Source organism: Watersipora subatra, chromosome 1 (assembly GCF_963576615.1).
Source record: "Watersipora subatra chromosome 1, tzWatSuba1.1, whole genome shotgun sequence".
NCBI lineage: Eukaryota > Metazoa > Bryozoa > Gymnolaemata > Cheilostomatida > Watersiporidae > Watersipora > Watersipora subatra.
The window spans coordinates 1,252,089-1,266,192 of NC_088708.1; the positions used below are offsets into that span (position 1 = coordinate 1,252,089).

At 37.3% G+C, this 14,104-nt stretch overlaps 1 protein-coding gene across 2 annotated transcripts in view; it reads left to right on the plus strand.

Moving 5' to 3' along the window:
- LOC137385621 (voltage-dependent L-type calcium channel subunit beta-1-like) overlaps positions 1 to 13,942 on the plus strand; it is a 43,015-nt gene extending 29,073 nt beyond the window's left edge. For both annotated transcript variants that reach the window (XM_068072120.1, XM_068072121.1), the window contains 5 exons: positions 277 to 532; positions 898 to 915; positions 3,094 to 3,245; positions 9,079 to 9,174; positions 12,142 to 13,942. In XM_068072120.1, the coding sequence (XP_067928221.1) occupies positions 277 to 532; positions 898 to 915; positions 3,094 to 3,245; positions 9,079 to 9,174; positions 12,142 to 12,588 (969 nt within the window). In that variant the 3' untranslated portion in view covers positions 12,589 to 13,942. The remainder of the gene's footprint in view (positions 1 to 276; positions 533 to 897; positions 916 to 3,093; positions 3,246 to 9,078; positions 9,175 to 12,141) is intronic.
- Positions 13,943 to 14,104: the final 162 nt, after the last annotated feature.

Below are 14,104 nucleotides of genomic sequence, written 5' to 3' on the forward strand. Positions count from 1 at the left end.
CAGCCTGACAACATACCTCCCTATGTTCTGTGTCTATTACAGCCTGACAACATACCTCCCTATGTTCTGTGTCTATTACAGCCTGACAACATACCTCCCTATGTTCTGTGTCTGTTACAGCCTGACAACATACCTCCCTATGTTCTGTGTCTATTACAGCCTGACAACATACCTTCCTATGTTCTGTGTCTATTACAGCCTGACAACATACCTCCTTATGTTCTGTGTCTATTACAGCCTGACAACATACCTCCCTATGTTCTGTGTCTATTACAGCCTGACAACGTACCTCCCTATGAAGTAGTACCCTCTATGAGACCAGTAGTGCTTGTTGGACCTTCTCTCAAGGGTTACGAGGTGACTGATATGATGCAGAAAGCACTGTTTGACTTCCTGCGCAAGAGGTTTGAAAATAGAGTGGTAATTACTAGAGTAACAGCGGATATATCTATGGCCAAGAAGGCAACATTGGCCCCCAACACAAAACGTGGGGCTGTGGAGAGGTCGGGAAGTAGGACGGCAGGGGCAGCAGGTGAGTGTTTTGCACCAGGGGACGACTTGACTGCGTTCTGCTCCTCTCTATATCATATTTATTGGAGGTCTAAGCCAACCAAGCGCTGTCTAATGCTTTCCAGCTTTCTTTAGTTGATTCTACTTCTATCATGACCTTCTATAGCAACCTGTTATTGTAGAAGCGCAATGATCTCTTCTGCTCAATTTCAACATAGTATTTTTCTCAGATTTCTGAATTCAATGTCCTTCTACAGCATCTGGCTGCTGTCATGAGTAGTGAAATGTGAAAAGGTTTTCATCAGAAATGCTCGACTATGAAAATTCCTAGTCAGTAGTTGTAGTGCGCTGGCATGGTGAGTAGTTTACTATCTCTCTCTGCTGTAGAAACACAGGCTGAGCCCGGTTAGTATGTCATTGGTTATTGCTAGTTTATGCTTTACATGGCTTTTAGTCATTTGTCGCTCACAGCTAGTGTCACTCACTGCTAGTGTCACTCACTGCTAGTGTCACTCACTGCTAGTGTCATTCTCTGTCGGTATCATTCACAGCTAGTGTCACTCACTGCTAGTGTCACTCACTGCTAGTGTATTGCATCCATAGCACTCACTGCTAGAGTCCGTCAATATTATTCTTTCCTGGTGCCACTGTGTCAATATCACTGTTAGTCTCAATCTGTCAGTATCACCATTTCTACTGTCTTAAAAAGATCTGTCGCACTTTCTCCAAGTTCACCTACTCTTACACCCAGGTCCTCCCTTCCAGGTACCCACCTACCTATGCCACCCCTTTCAGGTATCTACCTACTCCACTCTCTTCCAGGTACCTTCCTACTCTACCTTCAGGTACCTTCTTACTTCACCCCTTCCAGGTACCTACCTACTCCACCCTCTTCAGGTACTGACCTACTTCACTCCCTTCTGGGTACTTACCTACTCTACCCCTTTCAGGTACCTACCTACTCCACCCCGTCCAGGTACTTACCTACTCTACCCCTTCCAGGTACTTACCTACTCTACCCTCTCAGGTACAGTACCTACCTACTCCACTTCTTCCTAGGTACCTATGCACAATCAGAGAGAGACCTCTGAAATTTGCTCTAAACCCGCTTCTCTCTCGATCCACGAATTATTGTTCTCTTATTTATAATTTCCTTTTTCTGTTCCGATCTTCTGCAAGAAGCTCTGCTTCAGCCTCACACCATTTGAGGTAATACTTTGACTATGAAGTCTGCTGGGAAAAGCCAAGTGTAATTTAGATATTTACAGCCATGATTATTGAAGTGTCATGTTGACCAATAGAATCTGATCTGTGATGACCTATAGAATTTGATCTGTGTTGACCAATGATAATGATGAATGCTTGAATCACTTTACTAATTTACCAAAATGTATTAATTAATGGAAAATATCCGATTGGTGCAATTCTAATTTCTTATTGATCATTGGAAAATGACAAACCGATTTAAACACACAGATGGACTGCTGGCAGCGCAGATCATCATGTAATGTAAACATTCATACTTGTAAGGTTATTTATGTTCACTGTTTCTCTCGCAGCTTTGAATCACAGTTGATATAAGTTACAAAATTTATAGCTTCTTTACTCCATCTCTGTAGTAGCCTCATTTTCTCTATCTATGTATCAGCTGTATTCTCTCTAGCTCCTGCATTGCCAGGCAAGTGTGTGCATTTTCCACATTAGTTTTATGCAGTGCCGCACCAGTGTCTCCACGCCTCTGCATCCTATTAGTTGCCACTCTGTTCACTCTATAGTACTCAACTTACAGTGTGTAGTATTGGGTTATATGGGATCATAGTGTATATTCACTCTATAGTACTCAACTTACAGTGTGTAGTATTGTGTTATATGGTATCATATTGTATATTCACTCTATAGTACTCAACTTACAGTGTGTAGTATTGTGTTATATGGGATCATATTGTATATTCACTCTATAGTACTCAACTTACAGTGTGTAGTATTGTGCTATATGGGATCATAGTGTATATTCACTCTATAGTACTCAACTTACAGTGTGTAGTATTGTGTTATATGGGATCATAGTGTATATTCACTCTATAGTACTCAACTTACAGTGCGCACGCAGCATTGTTGCTGTATGTGGATTATAGCACATAGCGACAATGAATGCTTTGACTTATTTATAGTCGTAAGCCGTGAATGTACTGGGAAGCACCCTTTATCATGCAATAATCTTTGTTATATTCTCTTTAATACCTGCACCTAGAGATTCAGATCAATTCTACTTGCGAGATTCATAATCTCATTATGAATAGCCTTCTGCTGCCCTGTTTGCTGCCATCATATCTAATTTCTGAAGCCATGTCATATTTACTCCCATGGCGACCAGTCACTGGCTATGCCAATGTTGATGATAGTCGGTCAACTACTTCTGTTTCCAGGTTATCTTTCTAATTGGAGAACATGCTTCTAATTGGAGGATGACTTCTAGTTGGAGGATGCCTTCTAGTTGGCCAAGTCTCAGCATATCGCTTCCAAGTTAGATTGTCAATGGTTCTCAGGCTATCCTCACCATACTCACGCTCATTTGTATTGTAGTCGAGGTTCAGGCAGAAATTGAGCGAATATTTGAGCTTGCAAGGACTCTACAACTAGTTGTTCTTGACTGTGATACTATTAACCACCCATCTCAGATAAACAAGACATCCCTTGCACCCATCCTCATTCACCTCAAAATCTCCTCACCCAAGGTATGTCAGGCAGTAGTCTCCCTTCTTCTGGGAGAGCGCAACTCTAACCTTATGATTTATGATGTTTCTTCATCAATTGTAGTTTTTTAAGCTTGTTTAATCCATGCAGTATTCAACACAAGCCAAATAAGAATGCTTTCGTATTCCCTATGTACGGAGTGTACTCCTGTACACCCCGTACACATTGGGGTGCCCCCTATTATGTACACCATTATTATTGTTACTTCCTAAATGTATGCTATTGTGGTAGACATGAGGTCTTTAGATTCCTATTACACGCATATGAGAAATACAGTAGCTCTTGCCTTTGTTGGGTAAGCATGGGTATGTTAGTTAGGGTTCATTGACAGGGTCTAAGACCTTACATGCTGATACATTATTACAACTTGCAGCCTCAGATATTTATAAATAGTTCAGTGTTTTTAGGCCATGGTACTCGAAAGCTTGCAATGTAACAAATGCTCGGTGTATGCCAAAACTTTTTTATTGGATTCATGTTTGTCCTTGGTAGGCGGCGGTATCACAGAGAGAGGCATGGAGAGGATAACTCCAGGTTTATTGATATACACATAAGACTAAACAAATGCTTATGGCATACCCTATTTAAAGGTTGACTTGCAACAAAATTCACATTACAGTTATTTGGTATCAAAAGATTCACCATGTCTCACTCTGTTGTGTTGTAAGTGCCAAATACAGTGAAACATGGATAACTCGCCCTCGGATATAACGAACACATGGTTAACTCGAATGGATTTGCTTGGTCCGTTCCCACGCAATGATAAATGGCTTTATATAACTCGACCTCTGCACCGTTAACTCGAACAGTTTTTTGCCGAATTCACAAACGTGGTTTCCGTTTAATTTATTTCGAAGGAGTTTCCACTAGTCGCGGAGCTGAGACTACTCTGCTTTCTTAACGAAAGCGCTTTTTATACGCGTATAGTGTACATATAATTTCCCCCGTACCGTATAATGGAACCGAAAAAAAAATCGCATAAAAATGATTAATAGGGTCGCTAAGACGTTCGCTTAGTTACGGCCAAGCTATAAACGTTAGAAGGTATTAGCGATAAAAATTTAATAAAGATAGACACAGCATGCAAAATACATATTGTAACAGTTATTATATGCGGATACATAAAGATAAAATGTCACAAATAGGCTCGTGGCTTGGCGTCCGCTACAACACACATCCGCTTTACGATGGCATCACGCAAGCAAAGAAAAGCGTGGAAACCTTCTGACAAACTTAAAGTACTTGAGGAAATCGAAGCAGGACAAAAGCTATCAGCATTATCAAAAAGAGAAAATCTTCCAAAAAGTACAGTGTCAACATGGATTAAACAAAAAGAAAGAATAAGATCGTTATGTGACCAAAATTCATCAAGGCTAAGAGATCGTTCAACGTCGCACGATGATTTGGATGGTGTATTATTGACTTGGTTTAGACAAGTGCGTAGTGAAGGCGTACCTATCGATGGGCCAATTTTGTTAGAAAAGGCTAACAGGTTTTTAAGGACTATAATAACTGTTTAAAATCTATTTCTACAATAAATCACACTGATGATCTTTGTCAAAAAAATACCTTGTCACAGACTACACTCGATAAGCTTTTTAAATGAAACAACTGATCAGATGTAAAGCATGCTTTTTCGCATTGGTCATAAATGTTCACTTATGTCCAGTTTTAAAAATTATCAGAAAGAATAGATATTTTTCTATTGGGCTGAGATTTGTTTGCAGTTTTAGGTGATGTGACTGACAAGACGTTTTAAGACTAAAATCGGCAAAATTGATCTCGAGTAAAACACTCAGAAAAAAAAAGTTTTCTGAGCATTTTAACCGCGATTAGGTTTTGCCAATTTTAATCTTAACACTCAGAAGAAAAAATGTTTTCTGAGCGTTTTAACCGCGATTAGGTTTTGCCAATTTTAATCTGAAAAAGTTCTGGCAGTCACATTACCTAAAACAACACACAAATCTCAAGTGTATAAAAATATCTATACTTTCTGATAAATACTTGAAAACTCTACATCAGATGCCCTTTAACTTACAACAAACAACCTATACTTTAGTTTTATATATACATGTAGTTTGTATATGTATCTACTGATAAATACATTCACTTGTGACTGTGCTCTGATAACTTGAACGCTCTGATAACTCGAACACTTTCGCTCGGTCCCGTGAAGTTTGAGTTATCCATGTTTCACTGTATGTGGAAATGTGATTACAAGCTCTTAAAAGCTCAAAAATGAAAAGCCGCCGTAGATTGGAATCTCTTCATTTCGATGACTTAGCCACGAAATCTGGTTATCGTCTTGTCACGTATGTTCTCACGTGAATTGAAAGGCCAATACAAAGCTCAATATAAAACTTATCGTAGTACTAGTTTATGACAAAAACTTCGGGTTTTACCGAAGACCCCGTATCAATTATAGATGTTCGCTACTTTACAGTTTTGTTTCGGCCTGGTCTAATCGGCAAGTTGTAATCTGATCATGTGACCCAATACTTCGCAAATAATTTCTGCAGCACTTTTCGATTATCACAAGTGACCAACAGGCTCGTCATGATTATCAGAGAATGATATGTACTCCTTCAAGCTAAGGCTAAAAAATTAAACGAATTTTTACGGTAAGTTATAAGATATCACTGCTAAAAGTGACAGCATTACGATGACAGTAAAACAGACGCATAAGAACAATAGACATAGTTTTATTAAATGCGTGAAGTATATTTGTGAAAATATTTCGACGAATAAGGTTGCAAGAAAGTATAAACAGAAACCATCTCTCACAACTACATCACATTTGAGCCGTTTTGGAAAGGGAATCCAAACTATGGCGGTCTCGTGTGGCTGTGATTTTCTGTTCGCTTTTAGCTTTTAAGAGCTTGTAATCACATTTCCACATATTTTGCACCTACAACACAACAGAGTAAGACATGGTGAATCTTTTCATATCAAATAACAATAATGTGAATTTTGTTGCAAGTCAACCTTTAAAGTTAGATATTTTGTCTCACGTCCTCTTCTAGGGCATATGTACAGATTCCGAAGCTCCTTCATATATTCAACTAAGACCTATATAATGATATATAAGAACCCTTTAGCAAAAGTCAGGTGTTGCTATTCTCAGCATTTCTCAAGAGTCTTGGTCGGCGCTGTCTGGTTCTGAAAACTGACATCCATTGCGTGTCGTTGGATGACAACCTTCCTCCCAATTCACACGTAAAATATATCACAATGATTTACTAGCTTGTGCAATATCAAAAGCCTTTCGCTGAAAAGCGATTTGATTTTACCATCTACATGTATAACAAAAGTGGCATGGTTTAAATCTCGAAGCAAACTAAACTAAGTGCATACCATATTGACTATCTTTTTTCAGCGCAGGAGCTTGGTGAGTAATCTCACTACCATCGCCCTAGAGTCAAGTATCTCTCTCCTAAAATTTATCAGCTGATCTGTCACGGATTTTATGATAAAGAATAATTAGTGCAAAGTTTATGCATGATACAGTCGGCCCTCATTAAACCAAACCTAGTTAGTCCAGATATCGGATAAGATGGACAAACTTAGGTATAGCAGCTGCAAAGAGTGTGCCGCAGAGTTCAAACAATTGATAGTTGGTTTATAATGAATTTTAGTGAAAATTTAGAAAATTATTAAATGTAAGTAGCACTTGTTTATTGGAGCCATTTATATAAATCACTCGCAATAATTATATAGGTTTCTTAATCATATCATTTGGGTGCTGTTTCACTTTTATGATGGTGAAGTATAATTTCATATGATTTATAAATACGTTGGCAGATCACAGCATAAGTTGAACTAGTTTGAAGCTGTAACTTATTTTACATTCAGTAAAACAAGATGGTTATAATTCATTACGTGAATAAAAACTTGCGCAACCAATTTGCAGTAAAATGAGTTGTTCTAATCTTTGTTTTTTTTAAAATTTCAACGGCTCAGTTATTTTGCGGAAGATTTCGTTCACGACGTGTATGACAACCGACAACTCACACGCCAGTGCTCTGCATTTTCAGTGAATATTTTTCAGTTAAGACATAATTCAAACTTCTATTTTCCACCATGTTTGTATGAGGCAATCCACATATGATAAGTGAATATTTAATTTTTTGTATTCAAGCTGTAATTTGTTTTTCACTGGCTAAATAATTTAAAGTAGATGCGGTAAAGAAGTGCTCAGTATATAGTGCAATATATATAGTGCAATATATATAGTGCAATATATATAGTGCAATGTATATAGTGCAATATATATAGTGCAATATATATAGTGCAATATATACGTATAGGCAATGTATATAGTGCAATGTATACAGGCAATGTATATAGTGCAATTTATACAGTGCAATGTATATAGTGTAATGTATATAGGCAAGGAATTTAGCGAGAAAAAAGGAAATTTGGATCGACCATGTGTTGATGCAGTAGATCAAGCTCCTTTGAGGCCTTGAACCTGGTTTGATCACCTCTTGGCTCCGCCTACAGAATTTACCATAAAAAGGAAAAAAAGTTATACCTTTTACCAGAAAAAGAAGTAGAGAGAATTCTAGATTGTGTGTATTCTGAAAGTTATTACTTCTCACAATTATCAAAGGGCTTTAACACCGGCATATGTATTTCTTGTGCTAGTGTATTGTCTAAATGTAGCAGGACAAAAGGAAATTTCAGGTTCCACTGGCAGATATTGTATAGAATAAAGATGTTTGCTCACCCATAACAGACGGAGTATATCTGTCTCACACACTCGCGGCCAGCAATTGACGCTACCTTTACTCTCAAGTTTTGTAAATTTAATACCTTTTTGATATTATCGTTATTTATTGCCCTCATGATAAGCACCCCTACTCTGCCTCTATCAAGTTGGGTTACTGGCTAAGGAGATCTTAAATAGCGGAGCCGTAGTCAATTGTTTGTCAAGAAAGCATGAAATGAGAATTTGCCAAACTCGTCAGTGATAACTTTTTTATATTTGTTGTATGTTAAAACCAGTTTTAGATTCGCCTCCTTCGGTCTACCCTTTACCCGATGGTGCTGACTATGTAATTTGTTGCTGCCGGCAACAAAATACACTTTAGCTAAGCATATGATGAATGTTTGAAATAAGCTGCTTTTATAATTTTAATGCTGTTAAAATTTGAAACTGCTGCAAATGCTTTCTTTGTAATGCTTGACACAAGTTGAGTGAAAACAGAACCAGAGGTTCGAGTAGTACTAACACTAGTACTAACAGTAGTACTAACACTAGTACTAACAGTAGTACTAACAGTAGTACTAACAGTAGTACTAACAGTAGTACTAACAGTAGTACTAACAGTAGTACTAACAGTAGTACTAACACTGGTACTAACAGTAGTACTAACAGTAGTACTAACAGTAGTACTAACATTAGTACTAACAGTAGTACTAACAGTAGTACTAAACATTAAAACAATGCTGATTCATTTGTATTTACCTCGACAGGTTCACATAAGAATCCAAGTCTTTTACAGTATTAATCCTCAACCAGGACTTCCTGTGTTGGACCTCCTCGCTAATGATTTCCAGCTATTTCATTTTTGCCAGTACTTTAGCAATGGTTGTCGTAAATTGTTATATGGGCCTCTAATACATACGAGAATAAGTAGTTTTTATTTAGGAAATTTCATCAATGTCTCCAGTTCAGATTATTCTGTAAGCGAATGGCTGCATCTGGGTGCACAAGCTTCAATGGGGAGATAACTCTACGCGAATTATTAAATGGTATAAAACGATTTGCCAGCTCACTACTGTTACATGTTTGTTTTCTGTTCTCTTTAGGTATTGCAGCGACTGGTGAAGTCTCGTGGAAAGTCTCAAAGCAGAGACATGAATGTACAACTAGTTGCTGCTGAAAAACTCAACCAGTGCTCATTAGTAAGTGTGAGTCATGCAGTGGAATAGCAATTGATAGCTAGTCTATGTGTTTAGAGTTGGCTTCCTTTGAAGTTAACACCCAAATAATGATTACATGTACATGTGTATATATATATATATACACATGATATATATACACGATATATATATATACGATATTTATATATACGATATATATATATATATTACACACATATATATATATATTAGACATTATATTATTGTGTTTGTATATATTATACAAATACTGCATGTCAAACGTACCTACAATTATACTGCTATTGTAATATGATGCGATATGCTGCTTCTCATGTAAGCTTGCAGGCGTTGTCCATTCACTTCTGGCTGGTTATTTTCTTTTGTTGAACAGAATTATATAATTTGTTTTGTATTCCCTTCTCATTTTAAACGGATTGTAATAAAAAAATTTCGTTCGAGATGAGCCGTTTTATTAGAAAAATTGTCATCCAGCTATATATACCGTGTGTACTACCACACATCTAGACTCTTATAGATGTCTATGCTGATGTCCCTTGCTACTCATGCATCTTCACTAAAACATGTGTGTACTACTGAATGCCCAGCAGTGCACGAATAATAAAAAGTTTTGCATATAACATATGCGTGTATATAACTTGCGCGCGTGTATTAGTACTGGGACGATATTACGATATTTCGGTATACCGTCGATACCACTTTCTGATACCGACCGTACCGAGTGCTTTCTGCCCATATCGAAATATTGGATATTGTCGATATTTCACTATATCGTCGATATTTTCATTATATAGTATCACAGTACTCGCTTACAGAGTCCAATAGAATATAATTCTGATGAATGGCATTCAATTCAATATAATATCATGGTGAATGATTGTCGATAAATAGCCCTCTACTCGATTTGATACCCGTTTTTTAAAGAATTATACTGGTGCATGGATTCATTAGGGAGTTGTTCTCTCATGGCAGATAAGACAATTCCGAATAACATACCCGATATATCGATTGGCTACGCCATCATATCGTACCGAAACGAATTTTTGATATCGTTCCAGCACTAGCCTGTATAGCATATGCGCGTATATAACTTGTGCGTGTATATAACAAATGCATGTACATGTATATAACATGCTCATATATATATATACAGTCAAACATGGATAACTCGTCCACGGATAGCTCGAAAAAATGGTTAATTCGAACATTTCCTTTGGTCCGTTCCCACGTAATGATAAATTGCTATAGATAACTCGAATTCAACACTGTTAATTCGAACTGTTTTTTTGCCCAACGGCTACCGAAACGGTTGTTTTTGCTTTAGAAAATCACTTTATTCAAAGCCATAGAGGTAAACTTCATCTTTTCGTAATTCATAAGCGTCGTTATTACCACCATCGGCAAAATATTTTTGTCAACGACTTTTCTAACAGTTTGGTGAAATTTGATTTATACAGCGATACGATGAATAGCACGGGCTAGCCGGGTCACGCGCGCAAGAATTTTCGCCACGCACATACAAAACAAAAATCGCATGTTGTTTTGTATGTGCGTGGCGAAAATCCTTGAGTGCGTGACTCGGCTAGCCCGTGATGAATAGTTTTCCGACGTTGATTCCGTGTTGAATCAACGTCGGAATGTTGAATGTTTAAAACGTCTTAAAAAATGTTGTAATTAAACGTATACGTTGTCTGAGCTACAAAAAACTATTCATCGTTTGACCTAAACACAGAATACGTGTGTACATTCAATAAGTATCTATTAAAAAAGCGTGAGTGATATAGAATGTACCGTAAAACCTCGTAAAACTTCTAATTGAACTGCCTCGGAGTGTTGCTCTTAACGAATCCCAGGTAAAGTAAAGTAATCTGCATAAACTTCAAGAAAAAACGGCAAAATTGATGGTGGATAAAACCCCAAAAGAAAAAAATGTCTTTTCTTTTGAGCATTTCAACAACGATCAAGTTTTGCCAATGTCAATCTGAAAAACGTCCTGGCAATAACATCACTTCAAACAACAAACCAATCTCAAGTGATAGAAAAATCTCTATACTTTTTCATGAAAACGTTTTAAACTTTACATTAGAAGCATTTAATTTGAAACAAGCCATTTTTGCTTTTGATTTATATTATAGTTTGTATATGTACATGTATCTACTAATAAATAAGTAAATATATGGACTTGTGACAGTGCTCTGATAACTTGAATGCTCTGATAATTCGAACACTTTTGCTCGGTCCCTTGAAGTTCGAGTTATCCATGTTTGACTGTATATATATATATCATGCATGTATCTATATATATATACCTTATATATATTTCTCAAAGTTGGTGTCCGTGTATGTCCAGCTATAGCTATGAAGATCTTGCTATTAAAGTTTCGCATTCTGATGGATTTGAACTCGCATTGATTGAACCCGCAAGTTTGAAATCCACGCGCTCTACCATTAAGCTAGACAAGGTGTATTGATCAAAGGTGGCATCATATACCGTATAGCGTATGCACACGCTAAATGACGTATTATTTTAGCATTGCGCCCACGCGTTACGATGCCTGCATGAAACATTTCTCTCATGATATGTAGTTTGAAAGTTAGAATGGCAAATATTGTTACATGTTAAATACAAATCAATTTTCTGTGCAGAGACTTTTTTATTACCCAGGCAACGCCGGATAGAACAGCTAGTATACCATATGCGTGTATATATTGTCTGTATATAACATATGTGTTTATATAACATATGCATGTATATAACAAATGCTCGTATATAACATATGCGCGTATACAGCATACCTGTGTGTATAACATTTGCTCATACTTAACATACGCTCGTACATAACCTATGCGTGTATATAACATTCGCGCGTATACAACATAAGTGTGTGTATAACATATGCTCGTATATAAGATATGCTCGTGTATGACATGTGTGCGTATATAACGTATGTGTGTATCTTCCTTTCGCAGGACATGTTTGATGTGATACTGGATGAGAACCAGCTGGAGGATGCGTGTGAGCATTTAGCTGAGTATTTAGAAGCCTACTACAGAGCGACCCACCCTCCAGCCCATGCACCTTCCACCAACTCTCTACATACTCATCTCACCCCTACTACCTCATCACATCATGCAGATTCACCGGCTCTCCACCGTCACAATACAGCTCCAGCTGTACATAGACACAACACCCAACGTCACACACACTCCTCCCGACCGTCTCATCACCGTAGCGGTGAACTAGCGAAGGCTTCACACGCCTACAATGATCAAAGGCTACGAACTATGCACCACAACAATTATGACGACACGCCTACTGATGAAATGTATCAGGAACAATTTGAAATGAAAGAATCATACATGGGTCGTAACTCCCATGAGTACGACCATAGGCATCAAGGAAGGATAGCTATTTGATAGCCTGCACTGAACATAGGGTTTACTTTTTCATTTTCAGTAGCTGTTATTTCAGGCATTGCTACACCGGTAAACTTATTCTGGTCTTCCAGAGAATTCGTCAATTTTGGTGGCAGTTATGCATAAGCTAGCAACACTTGCAACATGTATCATGTATAAGAGCAGCTGGACAGGTCTTAGAAAGGATGGCTCACAGCGCTCTAAATGCACAACTCTGAGCAGTTTCTCTACACTCAATCGTGAGTGATAAGTGTAGGTATAAAATAAAACTCAAAATGAAGTGCACGAAAGCAACTAAAATAACGGTAATTCCCATTTTATGGTATATTATTATTATTGCTCATATTAAAAAGAATTGGCTAATCATAGTTCATAACATTAACCTTACACGGACATCGTTTATATGCTTTTTTATCTGGATCTAAACAAGCGTTCTTTCGTTATTAATAAAATATATTTGGTCCAAGGAGTCACAAAGCTGTTAAAATATGGTTAGCCGACCAAGATATCTTGATCTAGGCAGTTTGTCATTGATTTTGGGGTAAAAAGCCTTCAAGGCAGTTTGGCTTTTAAACAAATGGCAATTTTACAATGTCCAGCTGCTGTTATAGTTCTGACAAATTCAAAATTCTTCTAGCCAAGTCAACTGCCATGACGTAGTGTCCATGCTTAATGGCGTAACTCGATGTGTACGACTCACTCTGTTGGTTCACTCTTCCATCATTCTTGCATTATAATATTTATCTCTTTCCAGCTGCTATAACAATGAGAACTGGCAACTGTTCATTGCTATTAAAACCCTCGCCTAGTCTTCACCTAGTCACGATCAACGTGTTCCTCCTCACTTCCTCTCTCGCTACTAAAAACATTTTTGTCTCGTTTTCTGGTTGCTGCAAGTTTTAAACCTAGTTTTTACTAGCAGACTAATTAGTCATGTATTCATGTTTGTACTAGTCTAAGGTGCAAAAGATAATTATATATTTTAATGGCTTTCTGTTTGTCCCATAAACTAAAATCTCTGTGTACACAATGTTATATTGTGAAGTGATTGAGCCAATGGTGTCTATCTAGCAAGTTTTAACACAATAGATTTGGCGAAAGTTTCATCTGTTGCAAACTAACTTTATCAATTCTAACAGATTCTTGTTTTATTATCAGTATACAAAGTAACACAGCCCTGGTGTATGTATGCTATATTCTTTTATGACATGCCATTGCGTATAGTACCGATTAATAGGTGATCGCTGTATATGCCGTTAATTTTGGATTTTTTCTTTTAAACTTGAGGTTGGGTCTATCATGGTAATGTTACTTTTTTATATTTTATCATTAATACTTTTATTATGTATGTGTATTATGCGAGTCTGTTTGCTTTACCTTGCAGCCGTTTTATTCTAGCTATACAAAATACACGCTTGAATGATATGGATTAACTAAACCAGAAATGAGCAATACTTCTTGAATTGCTTAGCAGCATTATTTTATGCTCTCTAATACCTATCAGCTCAACTTGTTT